The sequence below is a fragment of the Diorhabda sublineata genome, chromosome X (genome assembly GCF_026230105.1).
Source record: "Diorhabda sublineata isolate icDioSubl1.1 chromosome X, icDioSubl1.1, whole genome shotgun sequence".
Taxonomy (NCBI): domain Eukaryota; kingdom Metazoa; phylum Arthropoda; class Insecta; order Coleoptera; family Chrysomelidae; genus Diorhabda; species Diorhabda sublineata.
This window is the reverse complement of record NC_079485.1, coordinates 282,660-305,689: the sequence shown is the minus strand read 5'-3', so window position 1 is coordinate 305,689 and position 23,030 is coordinate 282,660. Positions and strand designations below refer to the sequence as shown.

Genomic DNA, 23,030 nt, shown 5'->3' with positions numbered 1-23,030 from the left:
TTCAAGGTAGTAGATTATCATTTAGCCATGAACTTATCTGTCGTGAGGGTTTTTCTGCGGAGAGATCAACTTCTTCTCAATCTTCAACATTGAAAATAATAGTATAAACTGTTAAGAGCTCTAATGCTACATCTCTTAGTTACTTATATTGTGAGAAAGGGTGTCGAATACTTTATTCATGTCGTTAATTTAATTAGGTAGCTCCTTCTATACTGATCTCATACAAATGCAACATTAGACTATTTAAGAATTCACAGGGAGTCACTGAATAGATATATTTCAATATCATTGAGCTTACATCCAATGTATTACCTAACGACAAGTGCATAATATTTTGCTTAAAATACCACAATGATCATCATAAACAATCACGTTTTGATTTATGATCATTTAAAAGCTCACCAAATTCCTTTCTACCTCCATCTGGCCTCTTCAAAATCCGCACATTTAGGTTTTACGACAAGCTTTTTAAAGTTAACTGTTGGTTAAGAACTTTCAATGCAGTAAAGTTATTTTTAATTCGGCATACATATTTGCCTTAATGCATTATCAAGGCTGAACGTATTTTAATATGAAAGTCGAGTGCTTCTATTTATTTTGCCGGTAAAATGAAACTTCCAGTGAAATAACCAGACTAAAACACGAACGGAGATCATTTTGAGATTTATGTTAATGTACTATAAACATTTTATGCAACCACCTCTGATCACACATCTATAAACGATATTTATTAGCAGATAGAAAAACGTAGAAATTATTTCAAGCTACTTGGTATTAAATCAAATTCGAAATGGCTTGACGTTATTACATGCACATTAATAATTCACGACTGTCATAAATTTCAACCTTTATCACACATTAACACCTCTATCCAGACAAAAACATTTCATAATTGATGAAAACAAAAGTATTTCCGATACCTAAAATTACTAGCCACAAAGTTTATCAGTCCTAAGAGCAATAAGTAGATTATGAAATTTGTCCAAGGTTTTGAGAGAATAATGTGCAAATGAAGGATTTTTTCGACCCAATTCATAATAGACTGTGAAGCCTAGACACCTACAGTTCAATTCTTCAGTTTTTGTAATGAGTTGTTAGTACCGGGCCCAACTTCTTCGTTAGTTTGCCATCTTCGGCACCCTTCTTTCTCGTTTCGTATTAATAGTCAAAATTATTTACTCTATTAGTAAGTTCTAATCTATACAGTATCAACAAAGTCTGGGCTGAGAACTGTACAGTTGAACACCTCTATAAATGGAACGATCAGTTGAACCATTGAGTCAAACAAACTGAAACATTATTCGGCTCACACACGTTTTAGTTAAACTGGACCGTTTAAAATAAACGTTTGGTTATTAAAAACCATAATAGCTCCAGGATAATGATAATGTAATCATCCTAAACATTTTATTCTGATGTTTACCTTCAATATCAATACATCGCTCAATGCGAATCTTCCATTGTTCGAAACAGTTCAGAAAATATTTTTCTTCCACAACTTCAACAGATTCAAGTCTTGCTCCTTTTAACGCAGATTCCTATAGATTCTCACGAATACTTAGATGGCGGATAGATCGAAGGAGATTACTGACTTTTTCGAATCGATATTTTCATTCGTTTTTGATGTGGAAGATCGACCCGAACGTGAATCATCTTCTGGCCATCTTGAAAACACTTAAACCACTCAAAAACACGTGGACACGACAAACATTCATTGGCATATTTATACTTGTTCCAATAAATTAGTTTCAGTTGCAGTTTTTCAGACGAAAGTCAAAGCTACACTGGTTTGTTTAGTGACCCGGATTGGTCCGAATTGGTGAGTGTGATTACTTAATAGGAGTATTTCATCGCAAGATTAATCTGTTTTTGCAACGATTTTTAACCGCGGATCCCACAACATACTAGACACCAAATAACAGTAAAAACAGTAGATTTCTCAAAAACATCGGAGCTAAAGAAGGGTTTTAGAACAAAAAAAAAACATATCACGCCAATTTATTAGGAAAATTTAATGAGAAAAACGACGGTATTTGGCAAAGAAAAAAATGTGCGCCACGACAACGCAAGGGTGCAGTTTACATAGCAAAATTTAGTGAATATTTCTCGTTTCCACATCTAAAGGGTCGAAAAAGAAAAGACTCTGACGACGAATCATCTGATGAAACATAATTATATCGATGACATATTTTTTGCAAGGTATAGAAGGATGGTTAAACGTTACACTAAGTGTATAGAGCTCAAAGCAGACTCAAAGTTGAAAAATTATCATGTTTTCAACCAAAACTTGTGTTTGATTTGAAAATTCCCCGACTCTTTGAAAAATTAGCACAAATTATGGTAAAATTATGGAAAAAAATTCATAGTTCAACAATAAAATGGGGAAATTTTGAAAGATTCGTATGGTTGTGATGTGGTCTCTTTCTGGTATTTGAATAAAAAAAACAGGAAAAATAAGCACAACGGAATAGTTTAAAAACATTTTCAGCTTGATACTTTTTCGATTACAGGCATCAAAAATCTGCCTGAATATGAAACCACTATCGTCCAATAATAAACTTGTCATAATTACTCAACATCTAGTATGTTATTTTTTTTAATAAATTATAAGTCAGTACTTAGTTACTTTTGAGAATTTGTTGTTTCCACAAAGCGTTTAAAAAATGATTTTACCAAGAAAATTACAAATCGTTCGGTTTCCCGAGAAGAAAAATTTGTCATAGAGTTTATCCCGAAATTATGTATGGCCAAGTTTGAAAATAAAAACTTTGATAAAAATAACTCGGTTGCCTGAAATTTTGGCACTACATCATACTCAGAGATGATTACATTCACTGTTTCAGTTTTTAAGGTTTTGCCAGTTTTAGGAATAACCGTTTTGAATTTTTTAACTTCCATTGCATAGAAAATATCGATAGAAAATTAGACTTTAAATAATTTTGTAGTTACTATACAAATATAAAAAAACAAAATTAAAACCGTTACCGCTTGGCATATGGTCAAACGAATAAAATTATTAACGTAAACATATTGAAAAAATAATATTTGTAATAAATTAAAACCATTAGATTACACTGGAAGCCGAGTTTTTTTGATGATGAACAACAAGATAATTTCATTTTATTTTAAGGTAGTTAAAAGGAAAAACTAATTTAGAATCCCTGTGGGGAAATACGTAGCGAGATTAAGGAAACTTATGGAGGGAAAGGCACAAAAAATTAATTAGAAACACTGTTAGATGGACTTGTTTTCTCTTAACTTAACTCATCTGAGCAGTTAATTTAGAGCCATTGAGGTAGAATAAACGACGACTATAAGTTCTTTGAAGTGATGTGCCTGAAAAAACAATTTAGAAGGATTGGGGGTAGAATAAAAAACCGTGCTAACGCTCATTTTGCCATGCCGAAAAACAAGGACTACAATTGAGCTTTTTTGGGACTAAAATTAGAGTTATAGTTTACTATAATTATAAAGAACTATAATTTGAACTACACTTTTAGCTCTTTCTTAATATTTCTTTAAACTCAGAATAAACTTATTTGAAATCACTGAGACACACCGAAAGAGAGTTTGGACAAGTTTTTGAAGGGGCTGAAAGCAGGTTTAAGCTAATTTTGAAGACTAACTATTGTGTTTGAAAAGAATCGTTAAGTTCACGTCAAAATGTGCGTCATACCCACGGTTGTCAACCGTCCCAAATTTCCCTGGACACGGATTGTCCCGGTTTTTGAAAATTAAGCAGTAAAAATGTATCAGGAAAGTCCAAATCAAATTCAACAAGATATAAAAAATATTCAAAATGAAATAAGTGTATAATTTTATTTTCCACAACTTTTATAATTAATGCTAAGACAATAGCAGAGGGACAGAACGAGATATTCTCAAAAAACTGATTTTACCTTGAACATCTAAGGACTCTCACACGTATGTGTGTAAAATAAAAGTCTATACGAAAATTCAGCTTATTTCGTTAGATTCCGATGTGACTGGATTATTCCTCACTGTATATATGTAGATCACATGCTTATCGGTTTAACAAACTTCTGGAGAAATTCTGATATATCTATAAATAGACTTAAGAATGCATATAATATTTTTGGGCGGCTTTTGGCACGTTTTGCTATTTCTGTTGGTCACAATTCAAACATGTTTTTATTTACATGATCAATTACCTATATGGGAGAAGCATTTTATAATTTTCGAGATTTAAAATTAAAAAACGAAATCAATGACGTGTTTGGTGCAAAAAGTAGATTTTTATCATATTCTACCCATCGTAGACAGAAAATTTTAGATAAAAATACATAGATATAATACTGAAATGAAATAGAGACAATCGCGGTAATTTACTACGCCCTGTAATATATCTAAGGGTAATTTCCCAAAACCTGAACTACCGAGGACTGGTGCAGTACTGTACTGTACGAAAAATGCGATTATCCGATACTTTCTGGCAAAACGTTCATCCCATTATTACTCGACTATATAAGGGAGAAGAATACAAGGGATGTGATATTTAATGAGGAAGTTAATAATATCCAGTGTTACATGATACAATAATTTTCGGTAAATGTGGAAAACTAAATCGTATCTGGGTTTTTTTACTCTGTATTTCTTAACTGGACCAAAGGTGAGTCTATTACTAAATTATAGTCAATTATAAAGTCCAGCTACTGGCGACTACTTGCATAAAAAGTCTTGATATTCGAAATTTAGACCATCTATTCTATATTTTTAATCGTTCTTTGAGACCTCGTTATATATACACCATTCTTACATGCAAAACATAATCGCACTGTATTCTCAATATCTTCAATCTTATTCCGTGGAACTTTCGCAGTATGTGGTTTTAGGAAAGTCTTGTTGTAAAAAACAACCAGCTTTCAGTTAACTCAACCTGGATATTTCTCTCATAAAACATTCTGATCAAGTGTCCACTTGATCGTTGATAGCTCGACCACCGATTTTCTATGTTCGAGTTGTTTAGATAATAATTATGGCAAGTAGAATGCGTTCATTATTTCATGATACTTATTTATTTGTATTAGATTCAATCTTTGGTTTTCCAAAAGATTTGTTCGTGTAGGATACCGCAAAATTTGATAATCGCTCATATCGATTGGTCCAAAGAAATGCTGAAAAATTCAATCGCCATGCTTCAAAAGATCGTGACAGGCGACGAATCATGGATCGATGCATACGAACCCGAAGCTAAAGAACAATCGACTGTATGGAGTTCTCAAGTCGAACCAAACCAACAAAAGTAGTTTGCGCACGAAGCAAATGGTCGCCTATTTTTTTGGAATAACTGGACCCGATGTCGCCACCGAACAACGTAGCTCAATTCTGAATGGTACACCAGCATTTGTTTGCCAGAATTGTTCGAAAAAATCAGGGATAATAACGACAATGAGAGCTCTCACAAATCAGTTTTAACAAAAACGTTTTCGAACAATCAAAACAACAAATCAAAGCGTCATCCGCTGTACAGTCCCCTTTTTTATAAATAATAAATTGCGAAGCCAACGTTTTTCTACACGTTTTTGATGAACCTCTATCCGAATTCAAAAAATGCTTCGACAATCGATTCAAATTTTTGCAAAAGTGCACATCAAATTATAAATATATATTTTTTGTCTATCTCAAAACTTGAGGACCAGCCCTCGTAATAAGCTATTTTATGCTGGAATGACTAAAAGTATAAAAACTACAATCCTCAGTAACCTATCAATGACGCTCTTCACTACTAGAATTGAAGTAGACGGCCATTTTAGGAGAATAAACAATTTTGAAAGTTCAAAAAACCGTATATAAAGGAAACAACCCATCAGCTGATCGCATTTACCCACCACAGGGGAATAAAGATATGAAACGACCCGATTAACTCGATTAGTTTCTGAGCAAGAATGATCAGGGTTAGTTTCCGAACATTCAAATTATGACCGCGTGTCTGAAAAGTCCTAATATTACATAAAAAAAATATTTCATCGACCCAAAGACAAGGAAAACAAACATCGTATTGCCACCACTCCACTCCCTGGTGGTCAGGATAGGTATCAATTCATAAATAGAGCTTTTATGGTGTAATCTTCGTTTTTAGTCATTGTATAAAAATGAAACAAAAGATATGTCGAGAATAAGAAGTAGTAGTTGTTTACACTGTTAGCTCATTGGTTACTTATCGTATGGTACTGGTATTACGCAGTAGCTTACTAGCTACCCCACCCGCTTATGAGTTCGGCGTCTGGTAGCTGGTAACAAAGTAATCGGTATTTACTAATACAACAACAATTAGAACTTTCTCCGGAAAAACAATGTTGACTCATATTTTTATCAGCGCTTTTTTCTATGAATTGTGAAATTGAATTATTTATCGAAACAATTATCAAATCAATTAATTTTTAATTAATCAGTTAAGTGTTCGGCAGTTCACACTGTAAGTCACGAAAACATCTATAATCTGTTTGTAAAATAAGAATAGTAACAAATGGAAATTTTCACTTCCATTATTTCTTCGGTCAATTTAGTGCCGATGTTGATATAAGACTTTTAGACTATTCCCCATCTCACCATACGGTCAAACTATAAACCTCCTCAATTGAAAGGAAGAAATTATTTTTCTCAAGACTTTGATTAAAGATTGATTGATTAAGACTTAAAGTTGTAATTCTAAGTAGTCTAAGTGCATTGCTTGTGAACTTTTTCGCAAACTGCATTTAAGTATTGATTATGCTTTTCTCTAAAACAATTATGTTACAAATAATTTGTTGAATAAAATTAAAATGCTCCAATTACGGGTTACGGGGATCCTGTTTTGCAACCCATACAAAATCAGAGAATAATGTGATTAAATACTTAGTAAATGTTTTACTAAAGAAACTGTTTTTAATCCAGATACAGAAATAACTGAACATGAATATTCAATAAATGGATGTTTACCCAAAACGTAATAATAATCAAGGTTTTTGACGAATTGTGTATTAGATTTATCAACATTATTTTTCTACGTCACTTTTTAGCATTCATTATCTAACTTAACAGGTGATGGTCAATTCTTGAATTTAAATAAGTTTCAAAACAATATTATTTAAGAAAATAATTCGTACCATGACTAATTTCAGTTTGAGAAGAATAAAGAAGTTGATGGAAAATTGTATTCAAGAATAGAAGATCATGATGGAACACTGTTAGGATGAGAGGAGGATTACTATTTATATTTCTTGCATAATCATAAAACAATTTGGACTTTTTTCAATTTATATAAATTTTCCAAAAAGATCAATACATTTTTGTAAATAATTAAGGTGTAGAATTTGTATCAGTAAGGAATAAAAGAAATAACATGTACCACCTGAGGTTCGAAACGTTTCTTTCTAAACAAAAATAAAAAATTTGTGTACCAAATCGGTTGGAAAGTAGATATAAGTACTATTGATTATGTATACAGCAAAAACGAAAAAAATAGGGGTAACAAATCCTAAAGTCACCCTTGGAATGCAACCTGTATAATTTATTTTGAGCGAAAATAGAAAAAGACCGAGTATCAGTCTGAAATTCTCAAGAATCACCGAGGAGGCCATAAAAAAGGTAGAAAAAACTATTAAGACCATACCGCCCCCAGAACATAACCTAATCATCCCTCCACTCACGCAGCTGATAGCAAATAATTAAAAAAATTAGCCAAGGCTGGGAAAGAAATTCAATAACAGGATAGAGAAAGAGTGCTCAGTGTTAAGAAATTATATACTATACAGATTCAAGAGTTTTGTGTAAAAAGATATTGTTTTAAACATTCAATTGCTACAATAGAAGGTCCGAATATTATATTGTAGTTAGCTTTTTTTCTATCGGGTTAATGAGAGAGTACCTTCTCTTACTAAGATTCAAAAAAAATTTGTATTGAATTGTTTAAGCAGTATATTCATCTATTTATTTTTCACAATCGATTAGCCAATAAGATAAAATAGAAAACATAATTTTAGTACAAAAGCACTAAAATTTTTAATTGTTTCTGGTATGACCAATAAATGGAAACTATTATAAAGAAAAATAAAATCTTAGTGTCAAGGAGAATATGGATTTGCAAAAATAAAGTTAGAAACTCAGATACTAGAACTGATGAAAAGTTTCCAAATCTTTACATGCTATGAAGCAATATTTATAAACCAAAATATGTTTTAAAACAGAAGATATCATTGGTAGCCCGTGCTATATATGAAAAAGATGAGTATCACCTCTACGTGACTACACAATTTCATATCAAGATTGAAGTTAAAGTATGCATGCATGAATCTATAAGCTGTTAGGAGAAAAGCTCTCTATGTCATAAAAATATTCCATATTCTATTTGAAGGCATAGCAACCTTGTAACTTTATTTAGAGTGACTTTTTTGTTACTTTGCAAGACAGTCTCTCTAAAACTGAATCTCCAATCACTTTATCTCATTACACAAACTATGACACCTTATCAACTTCAAAATTTGACATAAATGTTGATAGAAAAATTGAATAGGTACTTACCAGTCATAAAATGAAGAAGAAGTGCACATATTGGATAAATGGTAGGGCTGTAAACTATATCAGGGCAAGCATATCCTAACACTGACACAACACGATCTGTTATACTTCTACCTTTATGCGTCATGTAGTATGAAAGGCAATGTGATGGCTCTACGAATGGTGGTAAACTTATAGACTTATCTGGTAGCTCTGTGGTCCCAAAAACTTGATTTACCATATCCCAATAAAAACCATCCATAAAATTTGATTTACCATTTTGATGTTGTGTGCATAAAAGTGGCCATAACTCTTTACGAATGGGACTGTTGACAGGCCAAGCATTATTCCTAAGAATTTGTTTAACATCTTGTTTTCGACCTTGTTGTAAAAGTAATCTGATATCACCAATATTCTTAAGGGGTTTGGAAGAAGGACTTGGTGGAATCACTGTTATTCCACTGGAGTCTACTAAGGGGGTATAAACGGAGTTATCCTCCACTTCTTCCAGCACTGAAGGCATTATCAGCATTCCCAAGGCCCTCCCGCCTGGAGAGGGACCCTCTATGTCAAATCCTGCAGCATTTTTTTTATACCTGGAACGGAAAACTTCATTGAATTTCTGTAGGATAAAGCTTGGTCCCGATGTCATGCCACACTCACACTATATAAATCTGACCTCTACTAAACTGTTTAATAATGGTATGAAATGTCAGAATTGATTTTAATAAGATAATCACACTGGATGTGCTCTTGTTGTGAATTATGAGGAAATCTTATCTTGTTAGATATGACACCCCCATTTTAGAGATAACAAAGTGTTTTTATATAATTGCCAATGAACACATGCACTTTATAATCATTGAAATCATTGATTCTACACTTTCCAGATTGTCTGTTAAGCATAAAGGAAAACTTTTTTATCACATCTAAATTAATATTGATTATAGTACACTTCATAAAATTAATGTAGAATGAACACTTCCTGTCCACTTAGAGACAAGTAGTTATTGCAGCCTTAAAATAATCATCATTCTAAATAAGCCTTTAACCTCCTTACTGCTAATAATATAGGTAAGGTGATAATAATAAAGTGAAAATTAAATGGATAACTTACTAATTACTTACATATTTGCTTTAAAATGTTGAAGCAATCAGTGAACATTATATATTTGATATACATAGGTGCAAATTACTCATACTCTATCACAGTTAAAACAAAAAATTTTTCATGAAGAGAAGAAAATAGTTTTTCATTGGAAAATAATTCTAAAAAAAATTAATTTCATATTCAGCGAATTTCCAAATTAAATACTTATAATTAGTTAAAAATAATGAATCACATAGTATTATAGTCTCATATTACTAAATTAAAACTGACTTTTCCATACCAGTGAACAAAGGACATCCACATTCTTTAAACATTAACCCACTTTTATAGAGGAGAATATTAATTTTTATTCAAGTTTGTTCAAAAATAAATACTTACTGAAAATCAGTGTCCTAATAGTGGTAACTTGAAAGATGCACTTTCCTCAGAAACATTGAATATTTTTTAAGCCTGAATGATCGATCCAGACTCTGTACAGTTGAACTCCCTTTTCGATTTTTTTACCGAAAAGACTCACGCACTCACCAGGTTGTTTTTCGACAACTGTTCCTAAGCTTCGTGCAAAACGACCGACTTAGTACGGTAAACACAATAAATATAAACCGCAAGTCTATTAAAGTAAGCAATAAAAATAGCTCGAACTGTTTACAAAATTCATCTCAACAAATTACCAAAATTTTCATTAGGAAAGTATCGGTGGGACTTTTTAAGACTTATCGACTCAATATTGTGCCCAGTTTTTGTTTGAATAAGGTAGAAAAAAGCCACTCCCTATGTAAAAACTTATTTTCATGATACACACTGTATACACTATTTTGACAACTTCACTACAAACACGTGACCACAACAGTCACGCGGTTTTTGAAACGATCTCCCCATCAAGTTTAGTTTCTCCAAACTACCGTCCAATGATCCTAAATATATTATTTCGATAAAGTCAACAATGGTTGCATAAATTTACTGACAGCCGCAATAAAGCTTAAATTGGTAAAGGAAAGTAATATAGTTTCTATGTATAGGCAACTCTAAATACAACACTCACTAATCGATTCAACAGTGACCTCTGCCATATTGATTATTCACTAAAATCTTGGTTCTGTAAGAGCGGACATTCAATTGTCGTGTCTACCAATAATTCCAACGTAAATGTACAAAAATTAGTTTTCTTTGCGTTCGCCAAACAACCACTTTTTATAATGAAGTCGTATTACTTCAAAATGAAAAAAATTGGATTTTATTTAACATATATTGACAATCTTGTCGTACTCCATTGATACAATCCATTTAAGGGTGACTCGTTGCTGTTTCCCCAAACTAATGTAAGGCTGATTCTAATATCATTGACGAGGTTATTATTTCAGGTAAACAGTACATATCAATTTAAAATAAAGATGGGCTTGTCATAAAAACAAATATTGCAAACTATTTTTTTATTAAAAATATATTAAAATTGTTGTTGACATTCAATAAAGGTCATATCTTTTTTAAGCCGAAACAGTTTTTTTAGGACAGCAAACACCAGCATACCTAAAACAAATAGGAATATTTTATTTAATTGAATATAAAGTTTATATTCTGTTTATCGATTTTAGAATTATTATAGACATCTTAATGAAACCGTTTGAAAATTCTATAAAAAGTGTATTTCAAGTGAGTAACACTTACTCATTTTGCACGGGACAAGAGTATTGTTTATAAGTTTCAAAATCAGTCAAATCCGAAAAAACTTCCGGGCAGTCTTTGATTAAAGTACATAAACCACCTTCAGTGCCCTTTGGAGTCTTAGCACATGTATTAGTCGGGGTAAAATTGAGAGATTCATCACCTATTTTCAGTGTACCTAGAACAAAAACATTGTTAAATATTAATATTAAATTAAAAGTGAAATAATTGAAAAATATACCTGATGGTAGAGTGAGTGTACCATTCGCATTTAAAGCTGATGACAACCATTTCAATGATTCAGCTACAGTTGTATTCTTCGGTACTTCTGTTGTTGATGTAGGTGGTGATGGGGGTAATCGGGGTGTCGTATAATAATTGACTGAAAGATAAAAATATCAACCCTAATAAATAGAAACACGTCTTGTTCAATCGATAATTGTGGAAAATTGTATTTCGTTCATAAATTTTATATCTCATCACTAGTTGACTAATATCAAAGGTGAGTGCAAGCTTCTTAATATGAAGAGTAGAGGTAATGAAAATCATCTGTGTATATGAAAAAGTGCCCATCGAAATGAGTTAATTAGGGGTGGCGCCACATTAGCATCAAGGTAAATTTCTTTTGGGTCATATTTATTACATCATTTTGTACAATGCAGGTTATTGAATTTTTCAATAATAAACTATGGCATTTAATTTTTTTAATCTACAACTATTACATTCATACCTTCCCCTTGTCTACACCAGCGCCATTCTGGAAGGTTCTTGAACTGTTTTTATCGTATACATTTAGAAACTATTTCAAGTTTTCTCCCAGATGAGATACTTCTCCTCACCTATACCATCCATACTTCATAAGTAATAATGGAAGAGTGAAAGTGAATTCAAGTTCGATCAAACATGCTTGTAGTAATTTTTTAATTTGGGTTCTCTCTCACGAGCAATTCAAAATGTTTGAATTGAAATTTTGCATTTTGGGGGGGGGGGTTGGTTGCATTTCATGGGCGCTTTATTATCGCACTCTGTGGCCGCCATGTCAGCGTTCTGATTGAGGGATAGAAAAATTAAATATTCGTCTTCAAATGAATTATAATGAATATGAAAAACACGAAATATCATAATTGGAACACAGGTGACACTATAACGCACTTGCGATTTTAGGTTAGGTTACGCTTTAAGTTAAAATTTTCATCCCTACCCTACCCACGTCCATCTCTAGATAGTAGCGCCGCACCATGGCTATTTGAAATTCTTAAAACCAGGAAACATGAGAACAATGCCACTCTGAAAAACTTGGACTTGGTTTCAGTTTGGCAACACGATATTCATGTCAGTCTATGAACTACTTAACGTCTCATGTAATTTAGTTTTAACGTAGTCGAGTTGATAAACAGTGTGAAACCGAAATTTATTTCATTATAATTTAATAAAGTTAATTATTCTGAATTTTTTACACTTGTTTCTAATCCCGTTTTATAAGAAATTGGAATAGTTATATCAAAATAAAAGAAGTTTTTTGAATGGATAAGATCTTTCAGTAGACTAGAACATGTTAAGTCATTTCTTATAGTTATTATACATTATACAGTATTTATTAAAGTAAAACTTACATCGGCCTGCAGATAAACTGTGTGGGAAAATACCTAAAAATTTTAGAAAAAAAAATATTATATTGAATGGAATACAGCTTGAAAACATATTATTACAAGCAAAATATATCAGATAAAAAGTCAAAAAAATTGATTTCATCCAAAAAATGCTGCATATAAAGGAAAGGCTCTTCTGCGTTACATTTTCCTCTAAGAAAGACTTAATTTATCATAATTTTGTGACATGTGATTGTGACATATGTTGGCAAATTACTTGGATATAATTATTTCAACAACAAAATTATGAATTACCACCATGTATTGACATATGTGTTCAAAAATGTTGGCGAAGCATGGGAAAATAAAATAAATCATTATAACTCTGAATAATACTACATATTTCGTTTGGGTATTTATTTTCAATATCTAAAATTAAAATTCCCAGGAATTCCTCAATTTTTGTGAAAGTATGGTTGATTGTAAAGAGAAATAAAATACATCTTTTGGAAAATCTATCATTCGACCCTTATAACTTAAATTTTTAATCACCCCTATCATTACAAATTTAACTTTATCACTCTTTGGCAATAGGTAAGTGTATAGTAACGCAATTTTAGTATCAGAATTACTTTTTTACGTAACCAATAGATATTTATATATCGTCAAACTGAAACTGATTGGAAAATATTTTTAATCTTTACGATCGTTGCATAACCTAATAATATATTTTTTTGACTTTTTATTTGCAATAATTCATTCACTTCAGCCATTAAACTGTTTAATTCTTTAATTTAGTTTTTATCTTAATATAATTTAATCATACTAACTGATTTTTTTCTTAGTGCTACTACGGAACATGAGTGGTTTTGCAGAGAGATAACCTTAAAAAATATACAAACATTAATAGAAACAGTAACAAAAAATACAAAAAAACACTGACACATAATATATAAGGAAATATTTCGAAAGTTACACATAGTTAATTGAAAAGTTATATTTGAGGTTAATATTTTGTTTTTAAGTTATCAAGGGAATTTGTGTAAAGATGAATCCAAGTTTGTAGGTTTGCAACCTTGTCCCTCGCAAAAAGGAGCTCAAATGTTTTACATAAAACCTATAGCTCTAACGAAAAAATTATTTAGACGTTTTTAGTTGGAAATAAAATTCTCTACAGCTTTGATCCAGTAGCTTACATACGTAGATCTAAAATAGAACCAAAAATAACAAAGTTATAAACGAAAATCGATGATAATTTAAGAAAACAAACCTGTTTATCTTTAGATAATTTTACTGGTCATTTCTCAAAAAATGATCATGTTTTCACTATTATCGCCTTTACAATTTTTTCACAAATTTGGAAAATGCACTTTATCTAATATGAAATTGTTTTAAAAATCAATAATTTCATAGTTTTGTGGTGGTGGGTACAATAAATAATTAATTTCTTCAATTTCTTACTTACCAAAAGCTTTTATAAATGTTTATATTTCTAAATCGTCTTGATTTTAGGTCTCTTCTGTAATTAAATTTTTTTTTATAAATAATTTCTGAAAGATAGATAAAAATATGAAGTTTTGACTTGTTGCGGTTTTTATCAAAACATGACACTCACAATTTGCGTATTTGTATTAATCAAGAAATCACCTACATCATGATTATAAAAATAAAAAATAATTTGAAAACAGTAGAGACCTAAGATCAAGACGATTTAGAAACAAAATCAAAAATTAATTGATACCCTTATTTCATTACTAATAATCAATAGTAAAATGGTTTTTAAAAAAGTTTTAATGACACTCAAATTTTGTTCTCAAATTTTCATCAGATGTCGCTACAAACTTCTGTCATTTTTGCTTTTACGACCGAAAGGTACTGGAAAACTGGGCAACAAAAATTGTTTTAATACTTTTTTAGCGAGACCTAAAATTTGTCAGATAAATTCTCTTCGGCGGCCTTTTCATGAACTAACAATCAAACTAAATGTACTAAAATTTAATTTTTGCCGAAGAAGACTAACAATTTTTTTTTTCATATAAAAAATAATTATCAAATTATGCACTACAGTACAGTTTGAAATAGAAATAGCAGTTTTTATGAGGTAACCATTAATACCGCTAAAAAATTATATTTCTGTCAAAATTTATCTATTAGATATTATGTGTCACTGAAAGATGTATCGAAGATTGTTGTTACTTACTTCTAGTATCTACATCCGAATCTTCTGAATACCCTGAAAGAAAAGAAATTATACACCTTAGACTCTATGATGTAACTTTAGCTCGAAATATTGATGGAACTATATTTTAAGTAAACAGCAACGTATTAATAACAAAATTATATCACCTACTAAGATAATGTTGCGTGTAATTGATTGATATTCAACGTTAAATAATTGTTTTTACTTGTTTGATTTATCAAACGCTACTTCTAAAAATTTCCCCTTTTCTACCAAAATATATCTGACTTAATAAACTCGTAAATTAGATATTCGATCAATTACACAACTTTTCTGATTATCTTATAGCCTAGCTGCTGGTTTTTCAACACATATATAGATAATAGATTCAGATTTTTCAAAGAACCGTTTATTCCATTATCGTTTATCCAGTTTTGTGTTTGGTTTCAAAGAAGAATAAACAAGTTAAGGTAATTTAACTACCAATAAAAGTTGAAACAATCATTTATATAATGATTGTCAGACGACGTTGTAATAGTTATATTTGTATATATTTTCGTCTCCGATTATTGAAGATTATTATATATTGAAGATATTGAAGATCAAAATATTTTTTTTTTCAAAAATTCAAAATTTATTCATTTTTCTCTCTCAAAATCTATGCAAGGAAAATAATTTCTACTATCAAAACACTCCTCGGGTTTGAAAAATCAAAATTTAAAACGTTTCCAACGGAAAGAGATGGTGGCAGATGGTGGTGATTTCCTAGAAAACAACTATGACGACCGTCATGTAAATGATAACCTACTTAAACAATTCCGATAGTCTATGAAAGGTTTATTAAATTTACTGTACTATTTCAGTGAAAATGATTTTGTTCTTTTATATTGTTTTGTACTATTTTGAGCTGAAGCTACATTTTAACTTTATACGTTCTAGTGTGTGTAATTTCTTTTTTTTACAATAAATGTTTTACGAGAGCTTTTCTTTCAGTTTTGCAACACGGACTTGATTTGAAGGATTTGAATTACTGTATACTAGAGTTTCTAAAGGATTGTCAATAACAAATTTTCTAATTGGTATCTATTTAATAGTGGACTACTAAAGTTTTATTTCCACCACACCAATCCATATCTAAATCTTCATTTATACCGCTATCACTGTATTGGACAGAATGAATTGGTTGCAGGGTTGCAACATTCAAAATTTGATATGTCAAGATAGCGAGAAAATTATATTTTGCGTTTATAGTCTTCTATATTCAATACATTAGACAACTGTGTATCGTTAAATAACCTGGTTGAGGTATTACAAACAACTCACTTGGTAATTGAGTGAATTTTCTAAGGATTTTTCTAAGGAGAAATGAAAGTTTGTTGATGAGAAAGAAGACATTGTGTTGTAACAAAAATAGTTTTAAGAGAGAAGAGCTAGTTGTGATTTTTTTGGGAGATGTTTTCATATGGACTATGGTTTGTTTCAAGAATGGTTTTGGAATATGAAAAATTTCCTCTGCTGAGTTGATGTTGGAATGGTTCTTTTGGTATAGCTCTCGCCCAGGGTGAAAAACAACAAATCAAACTGGTTTGATATACTAAAAAGCTGTTGGAGGGTATTGACTAGGAGGAAGGCGAAAGAGCGAGCATTTCTGCGGTTGTATTAATTCCTATTACAGGAAAACCGCAGAAAACTTACGTAACACCGACGAGTATCATAGATGTCTTCCATTAATCACAAAAGGGAAAGGAGGGGGATCAGAAAAAATCACGGAATATCACAGAAAGTCGTTGAGTGTAGTGAGATAGGTATCACGTGCATTTATCTTCTCGCAAGACAACGATTTCCCTGCTAAAACTGCTCGGCTCGACAGTACGTAAGTCTGAGATTTTGGTACCAAAGAATGTCGTTAAATATTTAGAAAAACACAGTACCAATAGCTGACTCGCTAGATGTTTATCCACTTGTTCTTTACGCAAAATGTTTGAAGAAAGTCTTCTACCATTTGAACAATTAATAGATTTTGCTGTACAGATTCAAATTTTAGAAATACATGTTTTATTATAGCCGCAAATGCAAAACCACAAAGAGAGCCCTTGTATCTACAAGACCACTCAGTTCAATAAAAGGTATTTTTTTTACGAAAAGTTAGACAATAAACAAAGAAAAGGTTAAGGCTAAAAGTGAAGAAAATAGCGCGAAAGAAGAAGAAGAAAGTAGGTATTATTCTCATTAGCAAAAAGAAAAAGAACTCGACTTTCAAGCAGGTTTAAGATAAATCATAAATTAGTAGAAATAGTAAATGAATGGATATTCTCCGTATGAGGAAAATTTTTTTTATTTTAATTTTCCAGACTCAAGAGTGTTAGTATAAATCACGTTTAAATTCTTAGCCTTCCACCTAATATATTCTAAATATTACTTACGCTGTTTTATTTTATATGTAATAAGGGCTTTACCTCACTGAGACGCCACGGCAACGTCGCCAGTTATATAGCCATGGCTACCTCGGTCGCCAAATGGAGATAATGAAGCGACCATATCGAGAATGGACATAGAAAAAATCGCACTAAAAAAGTTTAGGAGAAGCGTCATCTCGTCTTTGTCCTTGTATATATTTTACGATTTATAAATTACGATCTGAATAATATTTTAAATTGGTACCCCATAAACATGGTCTATTTTGAATTTCTATGAAGAATTTTTCTGTATCAAAACTCATTTTGCGTCCGTCTTGTCGGCCGTTTGGACACAATGAGTGAGATGCAGCTTGCAGCGTGTACATTTTAGTGGCAACGTTGCCCCAGGGCGCCACAGTCTCCAAACTCTACACAGCGAGCTGACAGTTGTGGTTACGGTCATGATGTAAAGACTACAAAGTGTTATCTTTCCGAGGGTTCATTTTCGACTCGTTCAGCGCACCTCCTTGGGAGCGAATTCTCATTGGCTGCTTCCCAGCTGGTGCGCTATAGCACACCTTGTAGTCTTTACATCATGTTTACGCTTTTAAATTGACAAATTTGTTAACCCATCCATCGCCAAGTGAGTTATCGGCCATATATTTGAATACGAATTATTTGGATATGTAGCTGGCGACGTCGCTATGGCGTCTCGGTGAGTTAGAGCCCTAAGTTAGCTTATATTAACGTTTTGTACCTGATTTTTACCAAAAAATCTATCATGTTAATAACTTAAAATAATCACCAGTACAGAAGGATATCAAAGTATATCAGCGCATATTTGCAAAAATTTCGGTATTTTGTCTTTTAAGTGCTCGTCAAATGTATGCTACCGATACTAATGCGAGAGACAGGTATCAGTTGTGAGTGTCGGTTGAGTTAACGTCACCACCTAACGTTGTTTCTTAACATTCTATGTCTAAACTGCATTCGACATCTGTCTGAGGTATTTTGGATTAGTCGATTGACTTAATATACACGCTATCGTGGTTCCCTTGATAGTACGGTAGAACGTCACTGTATCTGTCTGCTGCATCTGAAGCAAGGTGTCTAATGACAGAACTTCCATGGGTTCCCGATGTAACGCCGTCTGATTTCTCCCTCTGGGGGTTTCGGAAGAATCGTTTGTATGTATCTTCACTACCACTACCTTGACGTATCAAAAAATCGAAATGAAACATCTCAGGCTTTTATATGAAACTATTTGCGCTTTCTTCTAGTGTATCATTTATAAAAGTAACTTTAATGGCGAGAAAACTTGAAAACCCCGCTACTAATCCCGGTTTATTTGATGCTTATCATCGGACTACATTAAGTCGGCAACATCGGGAAAGCCACTGCTTCTATAACTTATCATGAGATATGTGTTTTCGGCTGTTGTTCTCGATAGCAAACATCAAGAGAGCACCTTAGAACCGTCATCATTTCTTAAATTAGTTGAATAATTTGGATCGGATATGATCAGTTTTCTCAGTGTATTCATTGACTGAAACAATTTTTACTGTATGTAATTGATCACATATGGACCACATCAAAGTTTCTACTTCTGTATCAGAGATCATTGGTGCTTTATGAGTTTATTTTTATGGTATATAAAAGTTAAAAAAAAAGATACCACTTTGAGCTGTAGGCATGGCCGCTATATATGAATGTTTTGAATAACCATCGAAAGAACTATGATGAACCTGATCTGCTCTCATATTGTAAAGGTAGGGTGTTATACGACGTCTTGGCCATGGTCCTAGAATATAAAGAAAGTATATAATACAGAATGAGCATTTTATTAGAATAACCTCACTTGTTTCAATAGGATTAGTAACGTTTGGTCTAACAACAACTAGAGAAGTTATATCAGTTACAAAAGAGTATTTGAGAGCAATTTTCAATGCTTTTTTGGTTAATGCTGACTTTTTATCGTTATCTTCGGTAATTTCTCTTTCATCCAAAGTTTCTCTAACTGTCAAATAAGCCCACAGTCTTTCCAAAGACGTAACAGGTTCTTGAATTTTAGGCTTCCATGTTATTGGACCTCTTGGACCTACTGCGTCTACAATGGGACTGAAAGTGGAACCTATAATACATGGAATCCATATAATTTAGATATTTTAAAAACATTTTTGTTGAATAATTTACCGCTATAGCATCCGGAAATAACTAGTTCTCCGCCACGGAAATAAATTGGAAAATCAGTCTTTGTTACGTCTTTAGCTTCTGCGGCGTACTTGAAATGAACTTTCGATAATAAAGGAGATGACACTTGTTTATAAAAATCTTGTAATTGGAGAGAAGCATCAGCTGCATCATATATATGCCTGGAAAATCCTGTATTTTCCAATGAAATTTTTCTTAAGAACGATTTATCAGCTCCCTCTCCGAATGAAAGAGAGAAAATAGGAGCGTTAATGTCTTTGTTCAATCGAGTTGTCTACAACACAGCACAAATTTAATAGAAAAATTCATATTAGGTACATACACTAGTAATCATGTACTTACTAGTTTGGTTATTTCGTTAGTAGAGTGCACTCCAATATTTGGTTGTCCATCTGTTAAGAAAATAATAATTGGTTGTTTTTTGTCATCGGTGTCTTTAACTCTTTCTTTTTGGGTCTTAGCAAGATACAAACCAACTTCAAGACCTCCGATCATGAAAGTACCTCCAGTAGCTACCATCTTGTTAACCAGATTTCTCGCTTTTTCAATAGCTTCTTTTGTGGCTTGAATTGGTCCTGGCAAATCATGTTTCTACATAATATGGATTTCAATTAAAAATAATATCCTTGGACGTAAACAGATTAGGGTGAGCGGGAGCAAAGTTATAGTTCTGGCAGAGATAAATGGTTAAGCATTGAAGGAAAAATTTATAAAAGCAATAGTATAAATTGATTGAACAGATATCGTGAATGCTTGATGAAAAGTCGTAAACACTGGGGGGCAGGGACTTTTTGAATTAACCGCTTTTCAAATCAGTGATTTAGTGAATTTTGCAGTGAAGGAGAAATGAAAAAATGTTTGAATATTAGTTCCAAATACTTACATTAAGTTGTTCGAAAGGCTCTTGATAATTGTTGTAATTAACTGGAACGGTGTTTTGATGTTCTATATTCCAGACGAATATTTCGCTATTAAATTCTACGATAGATAAAGTATCTTCCGGTTTAATTTCGTTCAAGATACTAGACATGGCGTCTTTTAAATGTTGAATTTTCACTCCGTACATACTAGAACTAGTATCCAAGATGAAGTAAATGTTTTTAGGAAGGGTTTCTGCGTCTTTAGGCGCAAAGAAATGAACAAAATAACCATCTTGCAACAAAACCTAAGAATATAGAATTTGATTATATCTGATTTATGTTTTTTTTTGTTAATATCCACCTCTCCTCCAAAAGGATCACGTTCAACGTCATATTGCACGATGAATTGACCAGATAAACCTTCAGTTTCTTTACCAATAAGTTTCTTTCCAAATTCTTTTTGCGCTTCAGCATCCGGATGGAATTTTACAACAGCAGTAGTGGAATTGACAATTTCAATATTAGAATTTGGTTTGAGTTGATCATCGTTTTTACTAATTTCATTTCCAGATCTTAACGAAGGTGTCTCAACGAAACGAAGAGCTCTCGTTTCGTTGATGAAAACCTAGCAAATAAACGTATATATTGCATCTCTTTTTAATTTGATTGTTATAACTTACTTTTACATTTAAATCATCAACAACTTGTCCAGGGTGGATGTTCAGAACCACTTCGTATTTTTCATCTTTTCTTTCTAGAAGCTCTTCATAAGTTAAGAAAAATGTAGCTTTAGCTTCTCCTTCGACATTAACTGACACTGTGAATGTGTTGGAGTCTCTAGCACTCACTGCTACGTGAGCTGCGCTTTGCCCACTGGCGACGGCCTAAATCGAATGAATTATTAAGCTTGAAATAGTAGTAGGATATTCGTAGAAGAAAAATATTTTCATTAAATAAACCGCATAAATAAAAAAGATTTAAGAAAGTTATCATCTTCATATAAAATAGCAATTTAAATTCGACTTTTCGAAGGTGGTCGCAAGCATTAACACTCAAAACACAATTTTGGACGTCAACTTTTTTTCGGCACTGGTTTTGAAATGGTTTCCATAATTGGTGACAGTACATAGTTTATTGTGTAACTTAGTACGAGCAAATCAGTCAACAGTTAAATTTTCCACGTTTTGTCACCAGTACTGATTCGATTCAGTTATGAATTAGCTGCCCCCATAAGATTTGTGATAGCCTAGTTTTTGTTGGACAATTGCAAACAACAATCCGTGAATCTAATAAAAAACTAAGGAAAAGCGCCGTTAATGTTAAACAATGATGTTCACGAATGCTATCACCAACAAGATTGCCAGTTACAATGTCTCTTCACGCGAACGTTCCCATTTCTAAATTGAACTTTAATTAATTGCGTTGTTTTCAAAAACTTTCCTATACATTTTTCCGTATTTCATGTTTTTCAATTGCATCACAAATTTTAAATTTGGAGATTGGAAACATTGGAAGCAGTGATGCTTTGAAACCGATTTAGATACCGTGATGCAAAAATAGAAATATGGATATATATATATATATATATATATATATATATATATATATATATATATATATATATATATATATATATATATATATATATGATTTATTGAACCTGTAAATCTTGAGTAGGATCCAAAAATTTATAAAACAATTATTGAATATTACATAGCCAGTTATGAATACTCACTTCATCGTATATATGTTTTGCTTCTTCCTTTTCTTTAACGTAAGCTTCGTAGTTTTTCCCTCCGATTTGCATAACAAATTCTGAGATAAAAGCTTTTTTTGGTAAAACTACAGAAAACGTAGCTTCTTTCGCAGATGTCGCAGGATTTTTCACTTTACTCGTTATCAATGTTTTTGCATAACGGTTCGCAACGTTCGTATTTATATCCATTGCATAAATAATAGGTTCATTGTTATTGTTGTCAGCCTAAAGAAATAAATAATAATATACAGTATGGTTCACTAATCAACTGATAAGAATTACATAGTGCAGTTACAGCATTTTTATTATCTAATACTTATTGAATTGAAATCGATAAATAATCATACATAGCAGAAATCATCAATGCTTGCATTATATCATATTAGTACCTTATTTTCTCCTTCTTTGGGTGTCTCAGTTGATGATACTATAAAACTAACATCACCCGGGGCACCGAAGACTCCATTTAGATGCAATATCACCAATATTGGCAATATTAACAATTTATAATTCCTGCAAAGAAAAAAAAAATACTTATTGTAGTTATTTGAAAATAAAGAGAAATGGATTGATCTGTTTAACATCTGGGGAACAGGCTTCATGTTTTTATTTTATATTAATAACCAAAAGGATTATTCAATAATAATTGAGGTGAAAGATATATGTCATTGTATATTTTCTATAATGTAGTTGTCCAATTGTTTATTTTTGCTTACTGATTTCCTTTTTCTATTGAGATTAATTGAGACATTTTTTAGAACCAATTGCAA

The 23,030-nt window shown here is 31.9% G+C and overlaps 2 protein-coding genes across 9 annotated transcripts in view; both read right to left on the bottom strand.

Moving 5' to 3' along the window:
• Nucleotides 1–10,546, bottom strand: part of LOC130451119 (GTPase-activating protein skywalker) — a 47,904-nt gene extending 37,358 nt beyond the window's left edge. For 2 of the 7 annotated variants that reach the window (XM_056789933.1, XM_056789935.1), the window contains exons 1-2: nt 9,986–10,489; nt 8,521–9,092 (exon numbers count right to left, since the gene is read on the bottom strand). In XM_056789933.1, coding sequence (XP_056645911.1) covers nt 8,521–9,028 — 508 coding nt within the window. In that variant the 5' untranslated portion in view covers nt 9,029–9,092; nt 9,986–10,489. Of the gene's footprint in view, nt 1–8,520; nt 9,217–9,985 lie in introns of those variants that run through there. The other 5 variants (XM_056789937.1, XM_056789931.1, XM_056789932.1 and 2 more) reach the window with 4 other exon arrangements.
• Nucleotides 10,547–11,022: 476 nt separating this feature from the next.
• LOC130450734 (inter-alpha-trypsin inhibitor heavy chain H4-like) overlaps nt 11,023–23,030 on the bottom strand; it is a 20,999-nt gene continuing 8,991 nt past the window's right edge. Inside the window, exons 2-16 of one of the 2 annotated variants that reach the window (XM_056789330.1) lie at nt 22,650–22,773; nt 22,240–22,485; nt 21,185–21,388; nt 20,866–21,129; nt 20,528–20,809; nt 19,987–20,235; nt 19,627–19,918; nt 19,292–19,564; nt 19,109–19,234; nt 15,059–15,091; nt 13,689–13,742; nt 12,883–12,915; nt 11,511–11,651; nt 11,273–11,447; nt 11,023–11,134 (exon numbers count right to left, since the gene is read on the bottom strand). In XM_056789330.1, coding sequence (XP_056645308.1) covers nt 11,092–11,134; nt 11,273–11,447; nt 11,511–11,651; nt 12,883–12,915; nt 13,689–13,742; nt 15,059–15,091; nt 19,109–19,234; nt 19,292–19,564; nt 19,627–19,918; nt 19,987–20,235; nt 20,528–20,809; nt 20,866–21,129; nt 21,185–21,388; nt 22,240–22,485; nt 22,650–22,773 — 2,539 coding nt within the window. In that variant the 3' untranslated portion in view covers nt 11,023–11,091. The remainder of the gene's footprint in view (nt 11,135–11,272; nt 11,448–11,510; nt 11,652–12,882; nt 12,916–13,688; nt 13,743–15,058; nt 15,092–19,108; nt 19,235–19,291; nt 19,565–19,626; nt 19,919–19,986; nt 20,236–20,527; nt 20,810–20,865; nt 21,130–21,184; nt 21,389–22,239; nt 22,486–22,649; nt 22,774–23,030) is intronic. The other variant, XM_056789331.1, reaches the window with a different exon arrangement.